This window comes from Pungitius pungitius, chromosome 21, assembly GCF_949316345.1.
Source record: "Pungitius pungitius chromosome 21, fPunPun2.1, whole genome shotgun sequence".
NCBI classification, from domain to species: domain Eukaryota; kingdom Metazoa; phylum Chordata; class Actinopteri; order Perciformes; family Gasterosteidae; genus Pungitius; species Pungitius pungitius.
Genome location: NC_084920.1, coordinates 12,826,951 through 12,848,129, shown reverse-complemented (window position 1 = coordinate 12,848,129; position 21,179 = coordinate 12,826,951). Strand labels below are relative to the sequence as shown.

Below are 21,179 nucleotides of genomic sequence, written 5' to 3'. Positions count from 1 at the left end.
TTCAAAGCTCCAGCTTTACAATAAGATCACTTTATTCCTTTGGAAATACTCGCTGCAGTGGCCCCGTCGGCTGAGTCCGAATGCCAGGCGCCATGGTTACACCTTGACAGAAGTGAATTGCATCAGGTCTGCTACGTCTTCCCGTATTGCGAGTAGAAAACAACATCTGTTGTTTGATCGGGCACACACACTCTGTGCATGGTGGCAACGGCCCAGGATGGAAATAAGATGGGCCGTTTGATGGATTATTTACAAGGCGTTTGAAATCCACATTCTTCTCCCCTGAACCACACTGTGTGTGGTAGGAGTGTGCACATTCACTTAGCATTCAAAATATCTGCATAATCGTGCAATGAAGTCACCATCTGATTTAGGGAGAGAGTGGAAGAACGTAAGAAAAACACTTGGGTGACACTTGGGAATTGCGTCAGTTTTAGAAGACTTTTACACCAACCCTTTTCTAGGGGAAATGTTTTTCTGTTTTCTGATTATTACACCATAATGTGCTGAAGGGTCAACGTGGGTATTTAAATACAATTATGGTTCTTCTTTTGTATTGTCTATAGATATTATCATATTCTATAATTTCATCACTTTGTCAACTTACTGCTTCCTTGCTTCCATATGTTGCTGCGGTGCTTTTGGAGCTATAGACTAATGTTTCAAGCGTGTGTTTTTTTCTTCTTTGAAGATAAAAGCTGGTGTCTGTTTTCGTTGGTCCAATAGATTTATGTACTGTAACTCAGTGAATGTGGGTTTTTCGGTTGTAATTAATTCGTCAGATAACACTACTGCTGTGTTGAGCTGCTATTGTCAGCAACAGCAGCTGTAATACCCAATTGAAAATGATAACTTACTTTGTCTTTTTTATTGCTTTTTCCATTCATCATGGCAAATTTAAAGTAAGTAGGTGACTTGAATTTGGTGCACTCTGTATTGAGAAAAGGCCTAAGGCTACATCTATCATATTCTTAGTAGGCTGCACAGCAGAGGATTGTGTGTGCAATTCTGTCCTTCACTCAGACATCAACACTAACCCCCGAAGGTCGGACACTTCATTTCTGACTCATCCTCAGGGGATGTTTTCCAGATTTTAATCTCATACTGGGATGTCAGTTTACCGGATGGAATCTGGTATTGTGAGACCATCTGTGATGTGCAGTGTGAACACACTGTGGAGGTCTGATTGAGATACTACTCTCCATGTCCCAGCATCATTTTCAGTCACTGGTCACATTTGTGTTCTGGCTTCTTTATTTTTTTTAGCTGGCTTATGTTACTGGTCTTATTTCCCAAAGGACTTACTGCTTTTTCCGGTAATGGAATGGTGACTGATGCGCTTAATGCACATGGGAAATAACACGCATCCAAGCCAAGCCTCTGGTTGCGCGTGTCATTCTGTAGGTTTACTCATGGTCTATATGTCCATCAAACATCTCCCGATTGAGAGGTTCAGACACGAAGCAGAAAACCGGTCCACCTCTTCTAACCGGCCTTTAGACAACCGTTTCAGACTGGGAAAGAGTATCAGATAACAATCAGGGTCCGATAGTTGAGGCACCTGTACCCTCATCAAATAAACTTAACAGAATCACAAAATGTTCAAATTGGATGAATACATGGCTTTGGAATGCGGCACCGAAGCCTGTCCAGTCCATGAAGCGGTAAAAGGAAAGCATTTCCTGCTTTTCACATTATTTGTGTTTATGCTTTTCGAAACATTTACCAATTCGTTAATACATAACTCACTAAACAAACGCACACCAGGCTGTGTTTCCAAAACTGTTCATCATGTATAGCTGAAATTAAAAAAAAAATACTTAAATAAGATCTTGCAGTCCTTTCATACAACCTTCCCGTGAGCAAAGGTTTTTTTGCAAGCTGTTGTGTGGCTGGATTAAAAGAACTGCTAAGAGAACTGCTAAGACGCTCTTTTTCTTTAACTTCTTTCCCAGTGAGAACAAGTGGTGTCGGTAGGGCCATACAATCAATGCGAGAGTAGCCACAGGGCCCTCAGCGGGTTCGACGCGTGAGGAGACTGAGCTCAGCGTCCCGAATGCCCCTCCAAAAAATGATTGGACTGAGAACTACAAGTTGAAGCAAAAAACTGCATCGGCCGTCTTCAGGCTTTCTGTTCTACACGGTGAAAATAATCTCTGAAGGCGGACAAGCGATGAAATGGAATACAGAGAGGCCAGCTGATTTCTTTTGAATCGTAGCTTGAAGCTTGGTTTGATTGAGAGTCTCGGTGGAGTCTAGTCAATGAGGAACATGGTTTTTTGTCAGGCCATGTAGCGCTTTGTTATTCACCTAAAATGTGGACTGAGCTTTTACTAGTTTTGTGCCGAATAGTGACCGTACCCTAATGGAGCCTGTGAGCGTTTGTGAGTCATTTAAAATAATTTCACTTAAAGGGACAACAGTCATCATGTCTGAATATAAACAATGTATTTTATGCTTTTGTCATATTCTGTCACTCAAACGTCTCAATGACAGATGGACTGCCGTAAGTCCGGTTGGGATACCCATGGTCTACAGAAGATGAGTCCTACTGACTTTTTACCTAAAGCAGGCCTTATTCTGTGAAAACCTACACATGCAGTTTGTTCAGACATAGATGATTAATGACGCGGCTACTGAGACGTTGCATTACATGACCTTTTGTGAATGTTTCATATGATTTAAATCGGAATTACTTTAGGTTAATTGAATAACCGGTATGAATGTTGCTGTTTGTTGTAAACATATCATGTGAAAATAAAACATACCATTGTAACATCTCATATTACTAACCATAGGAACTCAACTTTCATGTTTATTTTGTACCTCTGTGTGACAGCAATTATCCGAAGAAACAGCCAGTAATGTCGGTGTTATCTCAGCTCACTACTGGCTGTATTGAGTATTTATGGATGGCAAATCCTACAAATTACGCATCTTTCTAGTGAGCAGCTGGTGACACAGAGACCTTGTGCCAGTGTCAGATACCTTTAAATACTAAACACAAGGTCAACATCAAGGTGAAAGCCTAAAAAAAGAGTAAAGTGCACTCAACTACAGCTGTAATGTTCAACTGATAAATACAACCCGCAATTCTTAGGATGCCCTGTCTGAGCCTGTGTGTGGCCATGACTTGAAGCATTTTATTTATCAAGTCTATTTTGGCTATTAAAATGTGCCTTAACCTTCATGTGCGACATTTACATTTCACAACTTAGGTGGAGCCGAGAGAGCCACTCTCTGGCTCTGTCCAGGGACCTTGGCTCTGCAGTCAGAGAGGATCACAAAGATATAGGGCAGAAGGGTCCAGCAGTGTGCAAGAATAGCCGCGGACTGACAGACGCACACAATCAAACGCATAATATCCTCAGAGGCCTGGAGGAGATTAACCCTCCTGTTAGCTTCAAATTTACTAACACCTTTTACCATTGGGGTCAATTTGACCCCAGCAATTTAAACACCCAGAAAATGATTTTAAGAAGTTGCAGCAGTTGCATTGCTTTGACATTCATGTCGGCCTTTACCTGGCAACGATTATTTGTGATTTGTGAGGAAGCGCTCGCCCTATCTATTCCAGGCGAGACGTCACGGGAACATGAGTGTTGAATGAAAAAATGCATTGCGTGTATCTCCTTTATAATTTGGTGAGATTGCAGTGTTTATTAAGAAATAACTATCATAATTAGCAAAACACTTTGAAAACTGCTGCTCTTTGAATTTTCTTATGAATGTTTGCATTCTCCATACTGTCCCCAAAAAGACCAAATACCATTATTGTCCTAACATTGTGGAATCAATAGCCTGGATAGAAATGACACTCATAACGAGTTTTTCAAGACAATTAATTTAAGACAATCAACTTTTGGACATTTTGTTAGAATACACACATGATGAGGGTCAAGTAATGTGGTCTATGAGCTTTATGGGACTCGGGTGGTTAAGCTTGATCAAGAAGGCGTGAACACTGCGACATCTCTGTAATAATCCGGCGCAGTTAGCGTGCAGGTGCAACCCTGCAGGGATCAACATACACAGTGCTCAATTGTCTGAACTCTGGCTCAGCAATGAGGTCAAAGCGAGGTCACAAGCTAAATAGTCTGATTCTGACCAGCTAAATTAGGGCAGCTCATGAACATGAACTTCTTACATGTGGTATGTGGAGGTGCTTTATGTGCATGTCTTTGCACACAGTGCCGCATTCATGTGTAGTGTGTTGTCTTTTGCTTAATGAAAGGAAAATGATTCGTCACTGTTCATTGAATTGGTATGGCATCATATTTGTGTCTCAGTTTTCAGATTTCGTGGCTACTATGTTTTGCGACAAAACATAGAAAAGATTGTGGTTTGTTAAATAATAGTTTATTTGTTTGTGACTGGCTTTGATTAGGTATGTAAGTCACGTAGCAGTAGTAAAATTGGTCAACATTGACTTGGTTTCATGCAGGTCTCCTGGGTAGGTGAGTCCTGTGTATGTTTGGGCCTTCAAAGCACCCCTAAACAAACTTTACCGCTCTTTCTGCTAGGTCGCTTACACTGAATGTCGATCAGTGACGCAGCAGCGTTAACATTGGAGTTAGTTAAAAGCTGTATGTGCTATAGGGTGTGTCTATATTTAACGACCTAGAAAACCACTGATCCCAATGATTACTACCTATGACACGAGGTGATAATAAATTACTTCCTCTTCGGTAATGAACCTGCGATGGTAAAGTATACACATCGAAACTCTATTAAGACTGATAAGAATTGACTGCTCAATGATTGACAAAAGCCTGGGCCCTGAACAACTTGCCTCGACCTATCAATTTGCATCACCGTCATTCAATATCAATAAATGTCATTTGTCAGCGCTAACCTATAGGTATAGCAGTAATTAGTCATGCAAATTACTGAAGCAGGCAAGACTCGAGTCTTCTCCAATGTGAAACTTATGCAACAAACAAGTATAGGAGATGTGGCCTAGAAGAAGAGCCCAATGCTTATTCCTTCACAAAGTCTTAGATGTTCAAATCCAGCTGGTCAATCGTGACGATGACGTCATTGAAAAGTACTTGGCGAGTTGAAAAGTCTGTTCTACTTCAGCTACGCGTTGGGGGTCAAGGGTGGAAATGTTGGGCAGCTGTTCTCAAAAAGAGTGAAATGGTTTTAAAGGGAATATTTTATGAAAATTCCACTTTGATAGTGCTTCTAGAGGTTAATGTGGATGTATGGCATATCTACCAACCCCCAAATGCTGGAAAAAACAACATGCAGGTCTTTTATGATTCCTGTAATGAATTAATACTAACTAATCCAATTTCGGCAAAGTGTGCTATATAAATGCAAAGATGCAAATAAAACAAAATCCGGATGCGAATACACTGATTACGTGTCACTGAAACCTGTTCGAAGTATTACAACTTGAGCGATAAATTAGCATGATAATGTGTCCCGAAAGACAGTCAGCTTTTGAGATTCTTTCTGTTTGGTCTCTGACTTCCTGGTTGAATCATCATTGCATGGAAAAAAATTGCAGTCATCTGTGTCACATTGAGCTCTATGATGGGTGCTCCAATCTGTAGCGGACAAAGAATCCTATTTGTATTGAAGTATGTCTATAAACACTGTCTTTCACATAGACAATACCATTGCCGCCAAACGTTTTCCTAGATGACAGTTGATGGTGTTAGAGCAGCAACAATGTGAGCATAGCACAGCACTGATCAACCACTGGATGCAACTGTGTTGGTATTTACATGGAGGTAAAGCCCAAAGTTCTCCAGGCGAGTAATGGAAATAAACAAATTTGTTTTGCCAAAAGGTTGTTTGATGAGTTTATTGTTAAGAACTTTATTCAGAACTTCCCCTCCTACAAAAGAACAAAGTACACCAACAGCCGTTCCTAATCTCCTGCCCTCAAACAGTACTGATATTTGTCAATTTTTTTTTTTTATACATAACAAGAGTTTAATAGAGGATTTTCAGTCAGCATTTAGTTGTGTAGTCAGTGTTTGAAGTCATACTTCTTTTTTTATTACTTTTCTTTGGGATGATTGGTGTCTAAACATGGCCCACTCTCAAATTCAGATGTTCATTCTTCACTCTTCAAGTGTAATAGTAACTTCACCATTGGCATTTTAAGTGAACAACAATTTTCTGATTCAATTCAATTCAATTCAATTCATTTTATTTTGTATAGCCCAAAATCGCAAATTACAAATTTGCCTCAGAGGGCTTTACAGTCTGTACACATGCAACATCCTCTGTCCCGAAACCCTCACATCGGCACAGGAAAAACTCCCCAAAATATGAAAAAACCCTTCAATGGGAAAAAAAGGGAAGAAACCTTAGGGAGAACGTCAGAGGAGGGATCCCTCTCCCGGGATGGACAGACTGCAATGGATGTCATGTGTACAGAATCAACAATGTAAAAGATGTACAATACATTCAATTTCTCTAACAGAAATGATACAAGTAATTGCAAGTAGCAGAAGAGGTGTACGGCAGGACCACTGCAGGGACAACCTCCATCAGATCGAACCACCATCCACAGAGGCTTCTGTGGGGAGGGAGAGCAGAAAGATGTTGGTTTATGATGACAGTAATATGAATCATATTTAAAGTAATGGTGATGGCAGCAGCAGGTGTCAGCAGAGCCATGAGCCAGGAGTCAGAACCGGGGTCCGCACGAAACTATGATCCACGGAGACCTGCTCCATTTACAGTTTGGTTATTGGTCCGTAATCCCAGCATGGTGCCCTCTCATTATTATCATTTCCAAATTACCTTATTGGTAATTTCGATTGATGTCAATCATTTAGTTCAATACTTCCTATTGACCAACAAAGCTACTTAGAAAAATCGCTAAACTATTTGTTTGCTTTAACAACAATATGACAAATATCCTCATAGTTCTTACAGCTCCTTAGTGTTTTGAAAAATAATTAAAAATCATAGAAAGAAGCTTCTTCTACTCTCTAACTCGTAGTGTTGTGTTTGACTGGACAGTTTTTAGATGACATGAATGTAGAACATTTTAAAATGAGCTGAATTGCAAACACCTGTTGTTGGATTGGAGACCACAGCCTGATTGCGATTACTTCATCAACTTGAGACATGATTGGACGATAGCAACACTTGAAAAGGGCAGCTGTCCATGCAGCAATTAGGAAGTTGTAATACTAGATATTCTTGGTCTTCCTGAGAGCAGAGCACTGAGTCTGACTTCAGCTTGAGACCCCAAAATGTCTTTTGGATTTTCTGTGAGGTAAAAATACTTTTTGTATCTTTAGCAGCTGTATAATGCTTAAAAAATGTGGTGTTTACAATTTGTCTTTTTCAGAGTGATGGTGCTCTTTTTTGCTTTGGGGCACAATACAAATGGTAAGAATTCATGTGACACCAGCTGCACTTTCAATTTAGTAACCTCTTTAAAGAAATGTTTCTAAAAAGGTTTATTTGATTTTTTTTTTTATATACAGCACTTGACACAAGTGGAGGCTCCAGTGGCACTAGGCCTCTCTTTGCTTATCCACGAAGCCACAAGCCTGCTTTTGTGTCAACTTATGAGCATTCTGCACAGCCTGGAGGGTTTCTGGGTAGTTCTGGATCCGGTCACAGTGGAAGTGGGCAAGTAGATGGTTACAGTCCATTTGGAAGTGTTTCTAGTTATGTGCCTGACTCTCAGATCCTTAGGAAACCCAAACTGAGCTCTCAGCAGCCACCTAAAGCTAACCCCAATGCAAACAGTGTATCCTGGACCAATGGACCAATGGATTCTCAAAATGTAAAAAGTATCAAGTCAGGTATTGCTTCAAGTAATGCAATTATTATGCAATCTGTTAACGAGCCACATGGCTTTAATCCGGGCTACACTCAAGAGCAGTCCAGGCCCCAGCAGCTTCCCAATTTCAATACGGGCAACTTGCAGACGCCATCCAAGCCCCAGCAGCTTCCCAATTTCAATACAGGCTACCTGCAGAGACGCCCCAGTCCCCAGCAGTTGCCCAGTTTCAATTCTGGCTACCTGCAGAGGCCGGCCAAACCCCAGCAGCTGCCCACTTCCAATATGGCCTACGTGCAGAAGCTGCCCCAGCAGCTGCCCACTTCCATCATGGCGTACCCGCAGAAGCTGCCCCAGCAGCTTCCCAGTTCCAACATGGCGTACCCGCAGAAGCTGCCCCAGCAGCTTCCCAGTTCCAACATGGCGTACCCGCAGAAGCTGCCACAGCAGCTGCCCACTTCCAACATGGTCTACCCGCAGAAGCTGCCCCAGCAGCTGCCCACTTCCAACACGGCCTACCTGCAGAAGCTGCCCCAGCAGCTGCCCACTTCCAACATGGTCTACCCGCAGAAGCTGCCCCAGCAGCTGCCCACTTCCAGTACAGGCTACCTGCAGAGGCTGCCCAGGCCCCAGCAGGCGCTCACTTCCAATACAGGCTACCTGCAGAAGCCATCCCAGGAGCTGCCCACTTCCAGTGCAGGCTACCTGCAGAGGCCGCCCAGGCCCCAGCAGGCGCACGCCTCTAAATCCGCCCACCAACCAAAGAAGCCCCAGGAAAGCGTGCTGCAAACCAAAGCTGGCATGTGGAAGTTGTTTTCGGATCCTAATGAGCAGCCTGCCAACTCGAAGGTTGATTCAGGAAAGTCAAAACCAATTTCAATGGCATCTCCGTGCCAATCCAGAGGGAAGCGTCCACTAGTGCCAATGTAAAACCTTTCCCTCGCGGTAAGTTCGAGCTTTAAATGTCAATCCAGTGTCATGCTTGTCTTTGGGGAAAAGTCCAGTAGTTAATGTTGATGATGGCATTGCATAATTGCTAACCAACATTTCTGTTCACAGGTTCCTGACATCCTGAAATTGATCCTGGCATTACATTTTTGGGAAAATAAAAGCTTTGAACTACATTGACTGAAATTGTCATTTGAAACATGCAAATATACGTATGTGACGATGCCCACTGATTTCGCAATTATAATACAATAACTGAAGTTTACAAAATGTATACAAATGTAATTCCTGCAGTGAACGAGTTACACAAATCTGACCCAGGTTCTTAGTCAACAATGTTGAGCACTTTGCGATGGTTTTTAAAGCATGTAATGCCAGAACAGTCTTGTTGGAAAATAAAATCCACGCCATGGTTCAAAGTGTTGTAACCTGACTGAGTCCTAGCTCTATTGTGCCATTCAGGCTCAAAGACCTGTATTTCTGAAACTATTTTTTACAGAACTTTATGAACGATTCTGAGAATGATGTTTGGTCTGGTGCAGAAATCGGGTTTACCTGACATTTTTTTCCATTATTTGAAAGTACAGCTGGTATAAAATGTTTACACAAATGTGCAATTGTTTTGTGCAAAAGTTTTATTGTGGCATTTGTAATTGATATTTTTCACAAAACCCGGATGCTTATTGAGCACTTTAACTTTGTTTTGAAAGGTGCTATAAAGGTTATAAGGTGGGAACTGAAATGGGGATCACGGTCTCAGTTAGTTTTATCCATGTATGTTTGCAAATTTACTTTTTTTTTGCAAATCATATAGCCGCACTGCTAATGTGCAAACCTCATTTGCAGCTAACAGGCCCTATATTTCTCTATGCATGCGCTTTATGGTGCAAAAGCTTCCTTTGTCCCCCCTGGAGGTGGACTGAAAAAGGCGTCCTTGATGGCGTTGTTTAAAGATAGCGACGTTAAAATTGCAGAACACAAGCGGTCCCTACACCAATGGGTGACGTTACGATGACTGCGTACACTTATATACCCTCCATCACTCGGATAGAGCCTTCAGACGAAGGCTGAGCTGAAGACGTCCGTCAAAAAATGAATTTGGTCAAAATAAACTAACGAGGACGACGACAAGCTGCACTCTTGGAGGAAGTGACAGTAAGATTTGTATGAACACTAAGCCACACAATGGTGTGGGTTTATGCCCTGTCAGAAGAGTTTTCAGGGATTTCCATCTCTGAAGAACAGCAGCACAAAGACGCCTTCTGAAGAGGATTCCACCATATCAGCAAAGCAGCAACGTGTTGCAAAGAAGTCTACAGAACAAGTCCATCTTTTCATAAAATATCATGCCCTTATTTCACCCAAAAAAGAATCACTTAATTCCCAAAATAGTAACGATGTAATCTTTACACTAGGAGCACATATGATTTGTGGGGTTTTCTGAAGAGAAGGAAGTTGTGAATCTAAGCAGAAATCCTCCTAATAGACCTATGGGATTAAAAAATTAAAAGGATTTAAATAGTCAAAAGTGCTTGAGAGTTACGGCAAATTTGTTTATTTTGCATTGTCATCTGGTGCCGGAATTTGTGTTTTCGTTTTCATAAACAAAGACATTTATACATGAGTTGATGCAGAACAACTCCCTAGGGTTAAGGAAGTCCTTGACTCGCCATCTTTTATATGGAGTTAATGTTATGTTTGTAACCACCAGCAAAGCCTGGCACAGTGGTATCCCACATCTGCCCAAGGCTGACCCCCTACAGTCTGGGATATCAGGCGGATCTGCTGACGAGGCTGTTTAATTGATCAGGGACCAATTTGCTGCCTGATCTTCCATTGAGTAAGGTGACCTTCCAACCAGCGCGCTTCCAGAGTGGGTGTGAGAATCCGCTGCGGTCTAGAAATGAATTGCGGTCATCATCCTACCAAGGTTCTGTAGTATGACCCCCAACCACGCAGTCATCATGGAGCTGGCTCTCAAATCAGTGGTAAACTGCGGAGAAAGTAGCTTTCCATGCCATTACGCAATCGTTTTTGATTAATACACTTTTAATATATTTGTCTGAATTACACTGTACCACATTTTTCTCTCAGATGTAAACTTCGCAGCAGGCCTTATATCTTGTACTGGAGGCAGATTCCAGAACCTATATGCCTCCCCACCACCTTGAGCATGTGCTGTTGCAAATACCAAAATGAGAAAGAAAATGTAATTTGTCATTATCAGCATGAAACTTAAATTAACAGTTGGGCTGTCAATTGGCTTGATTTACAGATAATATCTGCTCTTCTATGGAGTTTTGTACATCATTAAAAAACAGAAAAACTACTGTAAAATCTAAATTTATTTTCCGTAAAATTAGGATCTTTTTTATTCAGTGTAGCATGTCTTGAATAGTCAAGTATCTCCCAGTACAATAGTTCTCCACAGAAACCACTGCAAAAGCAAATGCTCAACAAGGTGGTGAGGCGCATAGGTTGTGCTGCCAGTCATTTGACCATTTTCTTACATTTTATTTTTTTACAGTGAAAAAAGAGTCAACTTTCCGTCTTCACTTGACTCATTATTCAAGACTTTCAGAGCATGGTCTTTAGCTATGTATGCGCATATTTTTTAACATGTTACTTTGTTATGAGAGCAGCAGATGTCACCTGTTTGCAATCTTTGCACTGAGATCAACAGTGGGAATCTCTTTTACACAATGGACAAATCCGTACTCTGGGTTGTGACTGTTTTCATGCCTACATTTATGTCTATGCATGAGTATCTTTTTTGTGACCAATATAATTTTAAAGTAGTGCATAAAATAAGAGATGACGCAGTTTTACATGCAATAAAACCTTTTGTGACCAGCTTTAGTTAGGTATGTAAGTCACATAGCAGATTCTAAGCAGGTCGACATTGACTTGTTTTCATGCAGGACATGGATACGGGTCTCCTGGGTCGGTGAGTCTTGTGTTTGTTTGGGCCGTGAAAGCACCCCTAAACAAACTTTACCGCTCTTTATGCTAGATCGCTTGCACTGAATGTCTAGCAGTGACACAGCAGGGTTGACATTGGAGTTACTTATAAGCTGTGTGAGCTAAACTTTAGCTGAGTTTTATAGGTTGTTAAATACAGACACATCCATAGGCAGCTAGACGACCTATACAACCACTGATCCCAATAGTAACTACTTATAAAACAAAGTGATAACAAATGTCTTCTAATAAACCTCTGAAGTTGACGTACACACATCGGAACTCCATTAAGACTTTTGATATGAATTCACTGCTCAATGATTGACAAAAGCCCGGGGCCCTGAACAACTTGCCTTGACCTATCAATTTCCTGTCACCGCCTTCAATATCAATAAAGGTGCATTTGTCAGCGCTAACCTAAAGTAAATAAGTAATGAGTCATGCAAATGACTGGAACAGTCGAGTCCAGAGTCTTCTTCAGGGATCTCTCTAATGATGTTGATACCATGTTATTAGTCATTTAGCCAACTATGTCATTTACCCACAGTGGTTCAACAGACGTGATGATCTCTGTATTGTTGTCCTTTATCATTGCTGTTAGCAGCAGCACACACTCATAGAGTAGCCTACAAATTACAATAACACGAGCTTTACATAATTCATATTGTGTGCTTGAATTTTATGCTTGGAACAAACCCTCATGAATCTTAAACTAAGCGAAGAAAATGCATGCTACTTGTCCTTTTGGGTTGATTGAAAGTTAGACACAAGAATAAGTGGCCTACTTATTTTAGAGTGTGATTTTCTTTTGTCATTGGAACCATGAAGAAAGTTACGGTACGGGAGAAGTCAAATCACTTTCCTCTCAGGGGTCGTGAATGTGAATGGACTTTTTAGGGAATAGAAGTCAGAAGCTAGAATCAATGCCAAAAAACAGAATAATGAAGTGTGCTTTTATCCATATTCCCATCTTCTGTCACGTTGTACTGAATGTTGTGTCATTTGCATTCTTTTGTGTCCCAGTTTCTTCTCTGTACCGCCTCCGGCAGTGCTGCTCATGTGCACCTATATTGAATTAAATGCTCACCCCGACCATCCTCGCTGACAGGGGAGACCTTCCAGTGTGAAACTTATGGAACAAACAAGTGTAGGAGACGTGGCCTACAAGAGGAGCTCAATGCTTACTCCTACACAGTGTTTAAGATGTTCAGATATTTTATGAAAATTCCACTTTGATAGTGCTTCTACAGGTTTATTATCGTACCGTCTGGCATATCTACCAAATCCCAAATGCTGGAAAAAAACACTTGCAGGTCTTTTATGATTCCTGTAATGAATTAATTCTAATTAAAACATCCTGTTTGAAAGTTCCGGCAAAGTGTGCTATATAAATGCAAAGATGCAAATAGAACGAAATCAGGATGCAAATACGCAGATTATGTGTCATTGAAACCCATTCGAAATATTACAACTTGAGTGATACATTAGCATGATAATGTGTCCCGAAAGACAGTCAGCTTTTGAGATTCTTCCTATGTGGTCTCTGACTTCCTAGCACTGTTGAATCATCAATGCATAGACAAAAAATTGCAGTCGTCTGTGTCACATTGAGCTCTATGATGGGTGCACCAATCTGTACAGAAAGCGGACAAAGAATCCTATTTGTATTGAAGTATGTCTATAAACACTGTCTATCACAGAGACAATACCAGTGCTGCCAAACGTTTTCCTAGATGACAGTTGATGGTGTTAGAGCAGCAACAATGTGAGCATAGCACAGCACTGATCAACTCCTGGATGCAACTGTGTTGGTATCTACATGGAGGTAAAGCCCAAAGTTCTCTAGGCTAGTAATTGAAATAAACACATTTTTTTTGCCGAAAGGTTGTTTGTTGAGTTTATTGCTGAGAACTGCCTCCTCAACTATTTTTTTTTCAAGAACTTTATTCAGAACTTCCCCTCCTACAAAAAGACAAAGTACACCAACAGCAGTTCCTAATCTCCTGCCCTCAAACAGTACTGATATTTGTCAAAAACATTTTTTTATACATAACAAGAGTTTACTAGAAAATTTTCAGTCAGCATTTAGATGTGTAGTCAGTGTTGGAAGTCATACTTCTGTTTTTATTTCTTTTCTTTGGGATGATGGGTGTCTAAACATGGCCCACTCTCAAATTCAGATGTTCATTCTTCACTCAAGTGTAATAGTAACTTCACCATTGGCATTTTAGGTGAACAACAATTTTCTGATTCAATTTACAGTTTGGTTATTGGTCCGTGATCCCAGCATGGTGCCCTCTCAGTATTATTATTTCCAAATTACCTTATTGGTAATTTCGATTGATGTCAATCATTTAGTTCAATACTTCCTATTGACCAACAAAGCTACTTAGAAAAATTGCTAAACTATTTGTTTGCTTTATCAACAACATGACAAACATCCTCATATTTCTTACAGCTTCTTAGTGTTTTGAAAAATAATTAAAGATCATAGATAGAAGCTTCTTCTACTCTCTAACTCGTAGTGTTGTGTTTGACAGGACAGTTTCTAGATGACATGAATGTAGAACATTTTAAAATGAGCTGAATTGCAAACACCTGTTGTTGGATTGGAAACCACAGCCTGATTGTGATTACTTCATCAGCTTGAGACATGATTGGACGATAGCAACACTTCATGCAGCAATTAGGAAGTCGTAGTACTAGATATTTCTGGTCTTCCTGAGAGCAGAGCACTGAGTCTGACTTCAGCTTGAGACCCCAAAATGTCTTTTGGATTTTCTGTGAGGTAAAACTACTTTTTGTTCTTTTAGCAGCTGTATAATGCTTAAAAAATGTGGTGTTTACTTCAATTTCTCTTTTTCAGAGTGATTGTGCTCTTTTTGGCTTTGGGGCATAATACAAATGGTAAGAATTCATGTGACACCAGCTGCACTTTCAATTTAGTAACCTCTTTAAAGAAATGTTTCAAAAAGTTTAATTTCATTTTTTTTTTTTTATACAGCACTTGACACAAGTGGAGGCTCCAGTGGCACTAGGCCTCTCTTTGCTTATCCACGAAGCCACAAGCCTGCTTTTGTGTCAACTTCTGAGCATTCTGCACAGCCTGGAGGGTTTCTGGGTAGTTCTGGATCCAGTCACAGTGGAAGTGGGCAAGTAGATGGTTACAGTCCATTTGGAAGTGTTTCTAGTTATGTGCCTGACTCACAGATCCTTAGGAAACCCGAACTGAACTCTCAGCAGCGACCTAAAGCTAACCCCAATGCAAACAGTGTATCCTGGACCAATGGAGGCAACTGGGATTTGGATTCTCAAAATGTAAAAAGTATTAAGTCAGGTATTGCTTCAAGTAATGCAATTATTATGCAATCTGTTAACGTTCCAAATGCCTTTAATCCGGGCTACCCGCAAGAGCAGTCCAGGCCCCAGCAGCTTCCCAATTTCAATACGGGCAACTTGCAGACGCCATCCAAGCACCAGGAGCTGCCCACTTCCAATACAGGCTACCTGCAGAGACGGCCCAGTCCCCAGCAGTTGCCCACTTCCAATTCTGGCTACCTGCAGAGGCCGGCCAAACCCCAGCAGCTGCCCTCTTCCATCATGGCGTACCCGCAGAAGCTGCCCCAGCAGCTGCCCACTTCCAACATGGCGTACCCGCAGAAGCTGCCCCAGCAGCTGCCCACTTCCAACATGGCGTACCCGCAGAAGCTGCCCCAGCAGCTGCCCACTTCCAACATGGCGTACCCGCAGAAGCTGCCCACTTCCAACATGGCGTACCCGCAGAAGCTGCCCCAGCAGCTGCCCACTTCAAATACAGCCTACATGCAGAAGCCATCCAGGCCCCAGGAGCTGCCCACTTCCAATACAGGCTACCTGCATAGGCTGCCCAGGCCCCAGGAGCTGCCCACTTCCAATACAGTCTACCTGCAGAAGCCATCCCAGGAGCTGCCCACTTCCAGTACAGGCTACCTGCAAAGGCTGCCCAGGCCCCAGCAGGCGCACGCCTCTAATTCTGCCTACCAACCAAAGAAGCCCCAGGAAAGCGTGCTGCAAACCAAAGCTGGCATGTGGAAGTTGTTTTCGGATCCTAATATGCAACCTGCCAACTCGAAGGTTGATCCAGGAAAGTCAAAAACAATTTCAATGGCATCTCCGTGCCAATCCAGAGGGCAGCGTCCACTAGTGCCGATGTAAAATCTTTTCCTCACGGTAAGTTCGAGCTTTAAATGTCAATTCAGTGTCACGCTTGTCTTTGGGGAAAAGTCCAGTAGTTAATGTTGATGACTGCATTGCATAATTGCTAACCAACATTTCTGTTCACAGGTTCCTGACATCCTGAAATTGATCTTGGCATTACATTTTTGAGAAAATAAAAGCTTTGAACTACATTGACTGAAATTGTCATTTGAAACATGCAAATATATGTGACAATGCCCACTGAGTTCTCAATGCAATAACTGAAGTTTACAAAATGTCTACAAACGTAATTCCTGCAGTAAACGAGTTACACAAACCTGACCCAGTTTCTTAGTCAACAATGTTGAGCACTTTGCAATGATTTTTAAAGCATGTAATGCCAGAACAGTCTTTTGGAAAATAAAATCCACGCTATGGTGCTAAGTGTTGTAACCTGACGGACTCCTAGCTCTATTGTGCCATTCAGGCTCTAAGACCTGTATTTCTAAAACTTTTTTTTACAGAACTTTATGAATGATTCTGACTAAACGATGTTTGGTCTAATGCAGAAATCTGGTTTACCTGACATTTTTTTCCATTATTTGAAAGCACAGCTGGTATAAAATGTTTACACAAAAGTGCAATTGTTTTTTGCAAAAGTTTTATTGCAGCATTTGTAATTGATATTTTTTTTTCAAAACCCGGATGCTTATTAAGTACTAACTTTGTTTTGAAAGGTGCTATAAAGGTTATAAGGTGGGAAATGAAATGGGGATCACTGTCTCCGTTAGTTTTATCCATGTATGTATGCAAATTTACTTTTTTTTTTTTACAAACCATATATCCACACTGCTAATGTGCAAACCTCATTTGCAGCTAACAGGCCCTATATTTCTCTATGCATGCGCTTTATGGTGCAAAAGCTTCCTTTGTCCCCCCTGGAGGTGGACTGAAAAAGCCGTGCTTGATGGGGTTGTTTAAACAGAGCGACGTTAAAATTGCAGAACACAAGCAGTCCCTACACCAATGGGTGGCGTTACGATGACTGCGCACACTTATATACCCTCCATCCTTCTGATAGAGCCTTCAGACGAAGGCTGAGCTGAAGACATGTCCGTCAAAAAATGAATTTGGTCAAAATAAACTAATGAGGACGACAACAAGCTGCACTTGTCTTGCCACTCATTATTTCCAAATTACCTTATTGGTAATTTTGATTGATGTCAATCATTTAGTTCAATACTTCCTATTGACCAAAAAAGCTACTTAGATAAATCGCTAAACTATTTGTTTGCTTTATCAACAACATGACAAACATCCTCATAGTTCTTACAGCTTCTTAGTGTTTTGAAAAATAATTAAAGATCATAGATAGAAGCTTCTTCTACTCTCTAACTCGTAGTGTGTTTGACAGGACAGTTTTTAGATGACATGAATGTAGAACATTTTAAAATGAGCTGAATTGCAAACACCTGTTGTTGGATTGGACACCACAGCCTGATTGTGATTACTTCATCAACTTGAGACATGATTGGACGATAGCAACACTTCAAAAGCCAGCTGTCCATGCAGCAATTAGGTAGTCGTAGTACTAGATATTCTTGGTCTTCCTGAGAGCAGAGCACTGAGTCTGACTTCAGCTTGAGACCCCAAAATGTCTTTTGGATTTTCTGTGAGGTAAAACTACTTTTTGTTCTTTTAGCAGCTGTATAATGCTTAAAAAATGTGGTGTTTACTTCAATTTGTCTTTTTCAGAGTGATGGTGCTCTTTTTGGCTTTGGGGCACAATACAAATGGTAAGAATTCATAAGACACCAGCTGCTCTTTCAATTCAGTAACCTCTTTAAAGAACTGTTTCTGAAAGTTTCATTTCATTTTTTTTATACAGCACTTGACACAAGTGGAGGCTCCAGTGGCACTAGGCCTCTCTTTGCTTATCCACGAAGCCACAAGCCTGCTTTTGTGTCAACTTCTGAGCATTCTGCACAGCCTGGAGGGTTTCTGGGTAGTTCTGGATCCAGTCACAGTGGAAGTGGGCAAGTAGATGGTTACAGTCCATTTGGAAGTGTTTCTAGTTATGTGCCTGACTCACAGATCCTTAGGAAACCCGAACTGAACTCTCAGCAGCGACCTAAAGCTAACCCCAATGCAAACAGTGTATCCTGGACCAATGGAGGCAACTGGGATTTGGATTCTCAAAATGTAAAAAGTATTAAGTCAGGTATTGCTTCAAGTAATGCAATTATTATGCAATCTGTTAACGTTCCAAATGCCTTTAATCCGGGCTACCCGCAAGAGCAGTCCAGGCCTGAGCAGCTTCCCAATTTCAATATGGGCAACTTGCAGAGTCCGCACAAGCCCCAGGAGCTGCCCACTTCCAATACAGGCTACCTGCAGAGGCGTCCCAGTCCCCAGCAGTTGCCCAGTTTCAATTCTGGCTACCTGCAGAGGCCGGCCAAACCCCAGGAGCTGCCCACTTCCAATACAGGCTACCTGCAGAGGCGTCCCAGTCCCCAGCAGTTGCCCAGTTTCAATTCTGGCTACCTGCAGAGGCCGGCCAAACCCCAGGAGCTGGCCACTTCTAACACGGCCTACGTGCAGACGCCACCTAGGCCCCAGGAGCTGCCCACTTCGGAAATGGCCTACTCACAGAAGCTGCCCACTGCCAATATGGGCTACCTGCAGAAGCCATCCCAGGAACTGTCCACATCTAATGCAGGTTACCTGCAGAGGCCAGCCAGGCCACAGGAGCTGCCCACTTTCAACTCTGCCTACGTGCAGAAGCCAGCAAAGCCCCAGGAGCTGCCTACTTCCAACTCGGCATATGTGCAGAAGCCACCCAGGCCCCAACAGCTGCCCACTTCCAGTACAGGCTACCTGCAGAGGCTGCCCAGGCCCGAGCAGGTGGCCTCTTCCAATACAGGCTACCTGCAGAAGCCCTCCCAGGAGCTGCCCACTTCCAATACAGGCTACCTGCAAAGGCTGCCCAGGCCCCAGCAGCTGCCCACTTCCAATACAGGCTACCTGCAGAAGCCCTCCCAGGAGCTGCCCACTTCCAGTACAGGCTACCTGCAGAGGCCGCCCAGGCCCCAGCAGGCGCCCACTTCCAATACAGGCTACCTGCAGAAGCCATCCCAGGAGCTGCCCACTTCCAGTGCAGGCTACCTGCAGAGGCCGGCCAGGCCCCAGCAGGCGCAGACCTCTAATTCCGCCCACCAACCAAAGAAGCCCCAGGAAAGCGTGCTGCAAACCAAAGCTGGCATGTGGAAGTTGTTTTCGGATCCTAATGTGCAGCCTGCCAACTCGAAGGTTGATCCAGGAAAGTCAAAACCAATTTCAATGTCATCTCCGTGCCAATCCAGAGGGCAGCGTCCACTAGTTCCAATGTAAAACCTTTCCCTCACGGTAAGTTCGGGCTTTAAATGTCAATCCAATGTCATGCTTGTCTTTGGACAGTATTGCATTGGATACTTGCTAACCAACATTTTTGTTCACAGGTTCCTGACCTCCTGTGAAATTGCTCCTGGCATTACATTTTTGGGAAATAAAAAAGCTTTGAACTACATTGTCTGAAATTGTCATTTGAAACATGCAAATGTATGGCACTGCTTACACTGTTTTAAAAGATGCAGTGTTTCTGTTATACTTTAACATGTTTTAGTTCATCTTGACAAGATGGTGCCAACCGGTTATTTACAACGAAACTATTTTCTGCAGAAGTATTTCTCCGGACTCTTAGATTATTCAAACCAAATGGTTTTGACCTGTGTTTTAGTTTACACAAAATTGCTTGCAGAACACAAGCATTCCCTACACATGGGTGACGTTACGATGACTACGTACATGCTTATATACCTGTCATCACTCTAATAGAGCCTACAGACAAAGGCTGAGCAAATGACAGTCAAAAAATGAATTTGGTCAAAATAAACTAACGAGGATGCCTCCAACTCAAAAGGTTTTGGACAAACTGCACTTGACGTGATGGTAAGAATTGTGTGAACACTAAGCCACCCAATGGTGTGGGTTTATGCCCTGTCAGACCAGTGTTCAGTGAATTTGGTCTGAAGAACAGCAGCACAAAGACTTTCTAAAGCGGACTATCAGCAGAGCTGCAATGAGGTCTACAGAACATCTCCATCTTTTCTTAAAATATGACCCTTATTTCACCTAAAGAATCTCAAACAAATTACTAACTGTATTCTTAAAATAGGAGCTCATATGATTTATGGGGTTTTGTGAAGAGAAGGAAGTTGAATCTAAGCAGGAATCCTGATAAACCTATAGGATTTAAAAATTCAAGGGATTTAAATTTTCGAAAGTGCTTGGGTTACGGCAAATGTGTATTTTGGGCAAAATGGATGCGCGTTTCCATTCCGATCCAACTTTTTTATTTTACTATCATTAGATACAGCAAACCCATGTGGTCTGACAGGAGCAAAATGGCCCAGCTATTTTTGGCCACATTCCGCTGTCAATTTCCTGTTCCAGAGTGTATCCTTGATTGAGTGAAGAAGCCGGTAATTGCAGGTCAGAGTGGGTTACGGTGGAAGAGGTCCTTCTGGTGGATTAGGTTGTGGTGGAGTTAAAGAAGAAAAGTCATTTTTTAACTCTCAGTGCAATGCTCATAATGAAACGGAATGAGGCATCAACACAAACGTTTCAGGAGATAGCTTTTGTTGTCCGAAACAATTAGGACGATCCGCCGTGGTGGCGATTGTATTGTCATCTTTGATAAAGCTTTTCAAACTGCACATCTCCTCCATGCGGTTGTCACGTTGTTAGCAAGAACAAGCATCTGTCCCAGTAGGCTAAACCACTGATACACGGACACAGATACATCATTACTGCTCCTTGAAACCTCGTTTGCAATTGTATTTTAAATATTAGTGAGCTAGTGGCAACCCATCCTTTTACACCTCTGATTTGATATAAATGGGAAGCTGTTGCCTGGTTAAGCACGCAAATCTTTCCTGACCAACAGATTGACAACTCTGCACTTCTAATGTAGAAATTAAGCTAATTAATGACATTTTGCAGAGTGCCATGTAAGTATATTTGCACTGAAAAAGAACACTTTGAGGATGGAGATTTTTAGTAAGTGTTAGATTTTTAATGAAGCATGATTGTGAAGTAATTGTTATTGATTTAAAGCTCTATTTGCAAGGGACTAGTATTAGCAAGCAATTCTGAAATGAACCCCCTGCAATTCTGTTTTTAGGGTTTAAGTCTCTATCCAAGCTCAATCTTTTTTTTTACTGTATAATAAATACTAATATATTTCTAGATCATGGTACTCATGTCACAAGACCTTGGAATTTTCAACATTAGG

At 41.9% G+C, this 21,179-nt stretch overlaps 2 protein-coding genes across 2 annotated transcripts; both read left to right on the top strand.

Annotated features, from left to right (window-relative positions):
- Positions 1-7,134: 7,134 nt before the first annotated feature.
- Positions 7,135-9,327, top strand: LOC134102905 (probable basic-leucine zipper transcription factor N). Its single transcript, XM_062560271.1, has 4 exons — positions 7,135-7,246; positions 7,322-7,362; positions 7,461-8,707; positions 8,822-9,327. Exons 1-3 carry the CDS (start codon positions 7,224-7,226, stop codon positions 8,690-8,692), a joined length of 1,296 nt encoding a protein of 431 aa, XP_062416255.1. The 5' UTR covers positions 7,135-7,223; the 3' UTR covers positions 8,693-8,707; positions 8,822-9,327.
- Positions 9,328-17,400: 8,073 nt separating this feature from the next.
- On the top strand, positions 17,401-19,362 carry LOC119213396 (uncharacterized). Its single transcript, XM_062560244.1, has 4 exons — positions 17,401-17,524; positions 17,603-17,643; positions 17,736-19,156; positions 19,345-19,362. The coding sequence occupies exons 1-4, from the start codon at positions 17,502-17,504 to the stop codon at positions 19,360-19,362; spliced, it is 1,503 nt and encodes a 500-aa protein (XP_062416228.1). The 5' UTR covers positions 17,401-17,501.
- Positions 19,363-21,179: the final 1,817 nt, after the last annotated feature.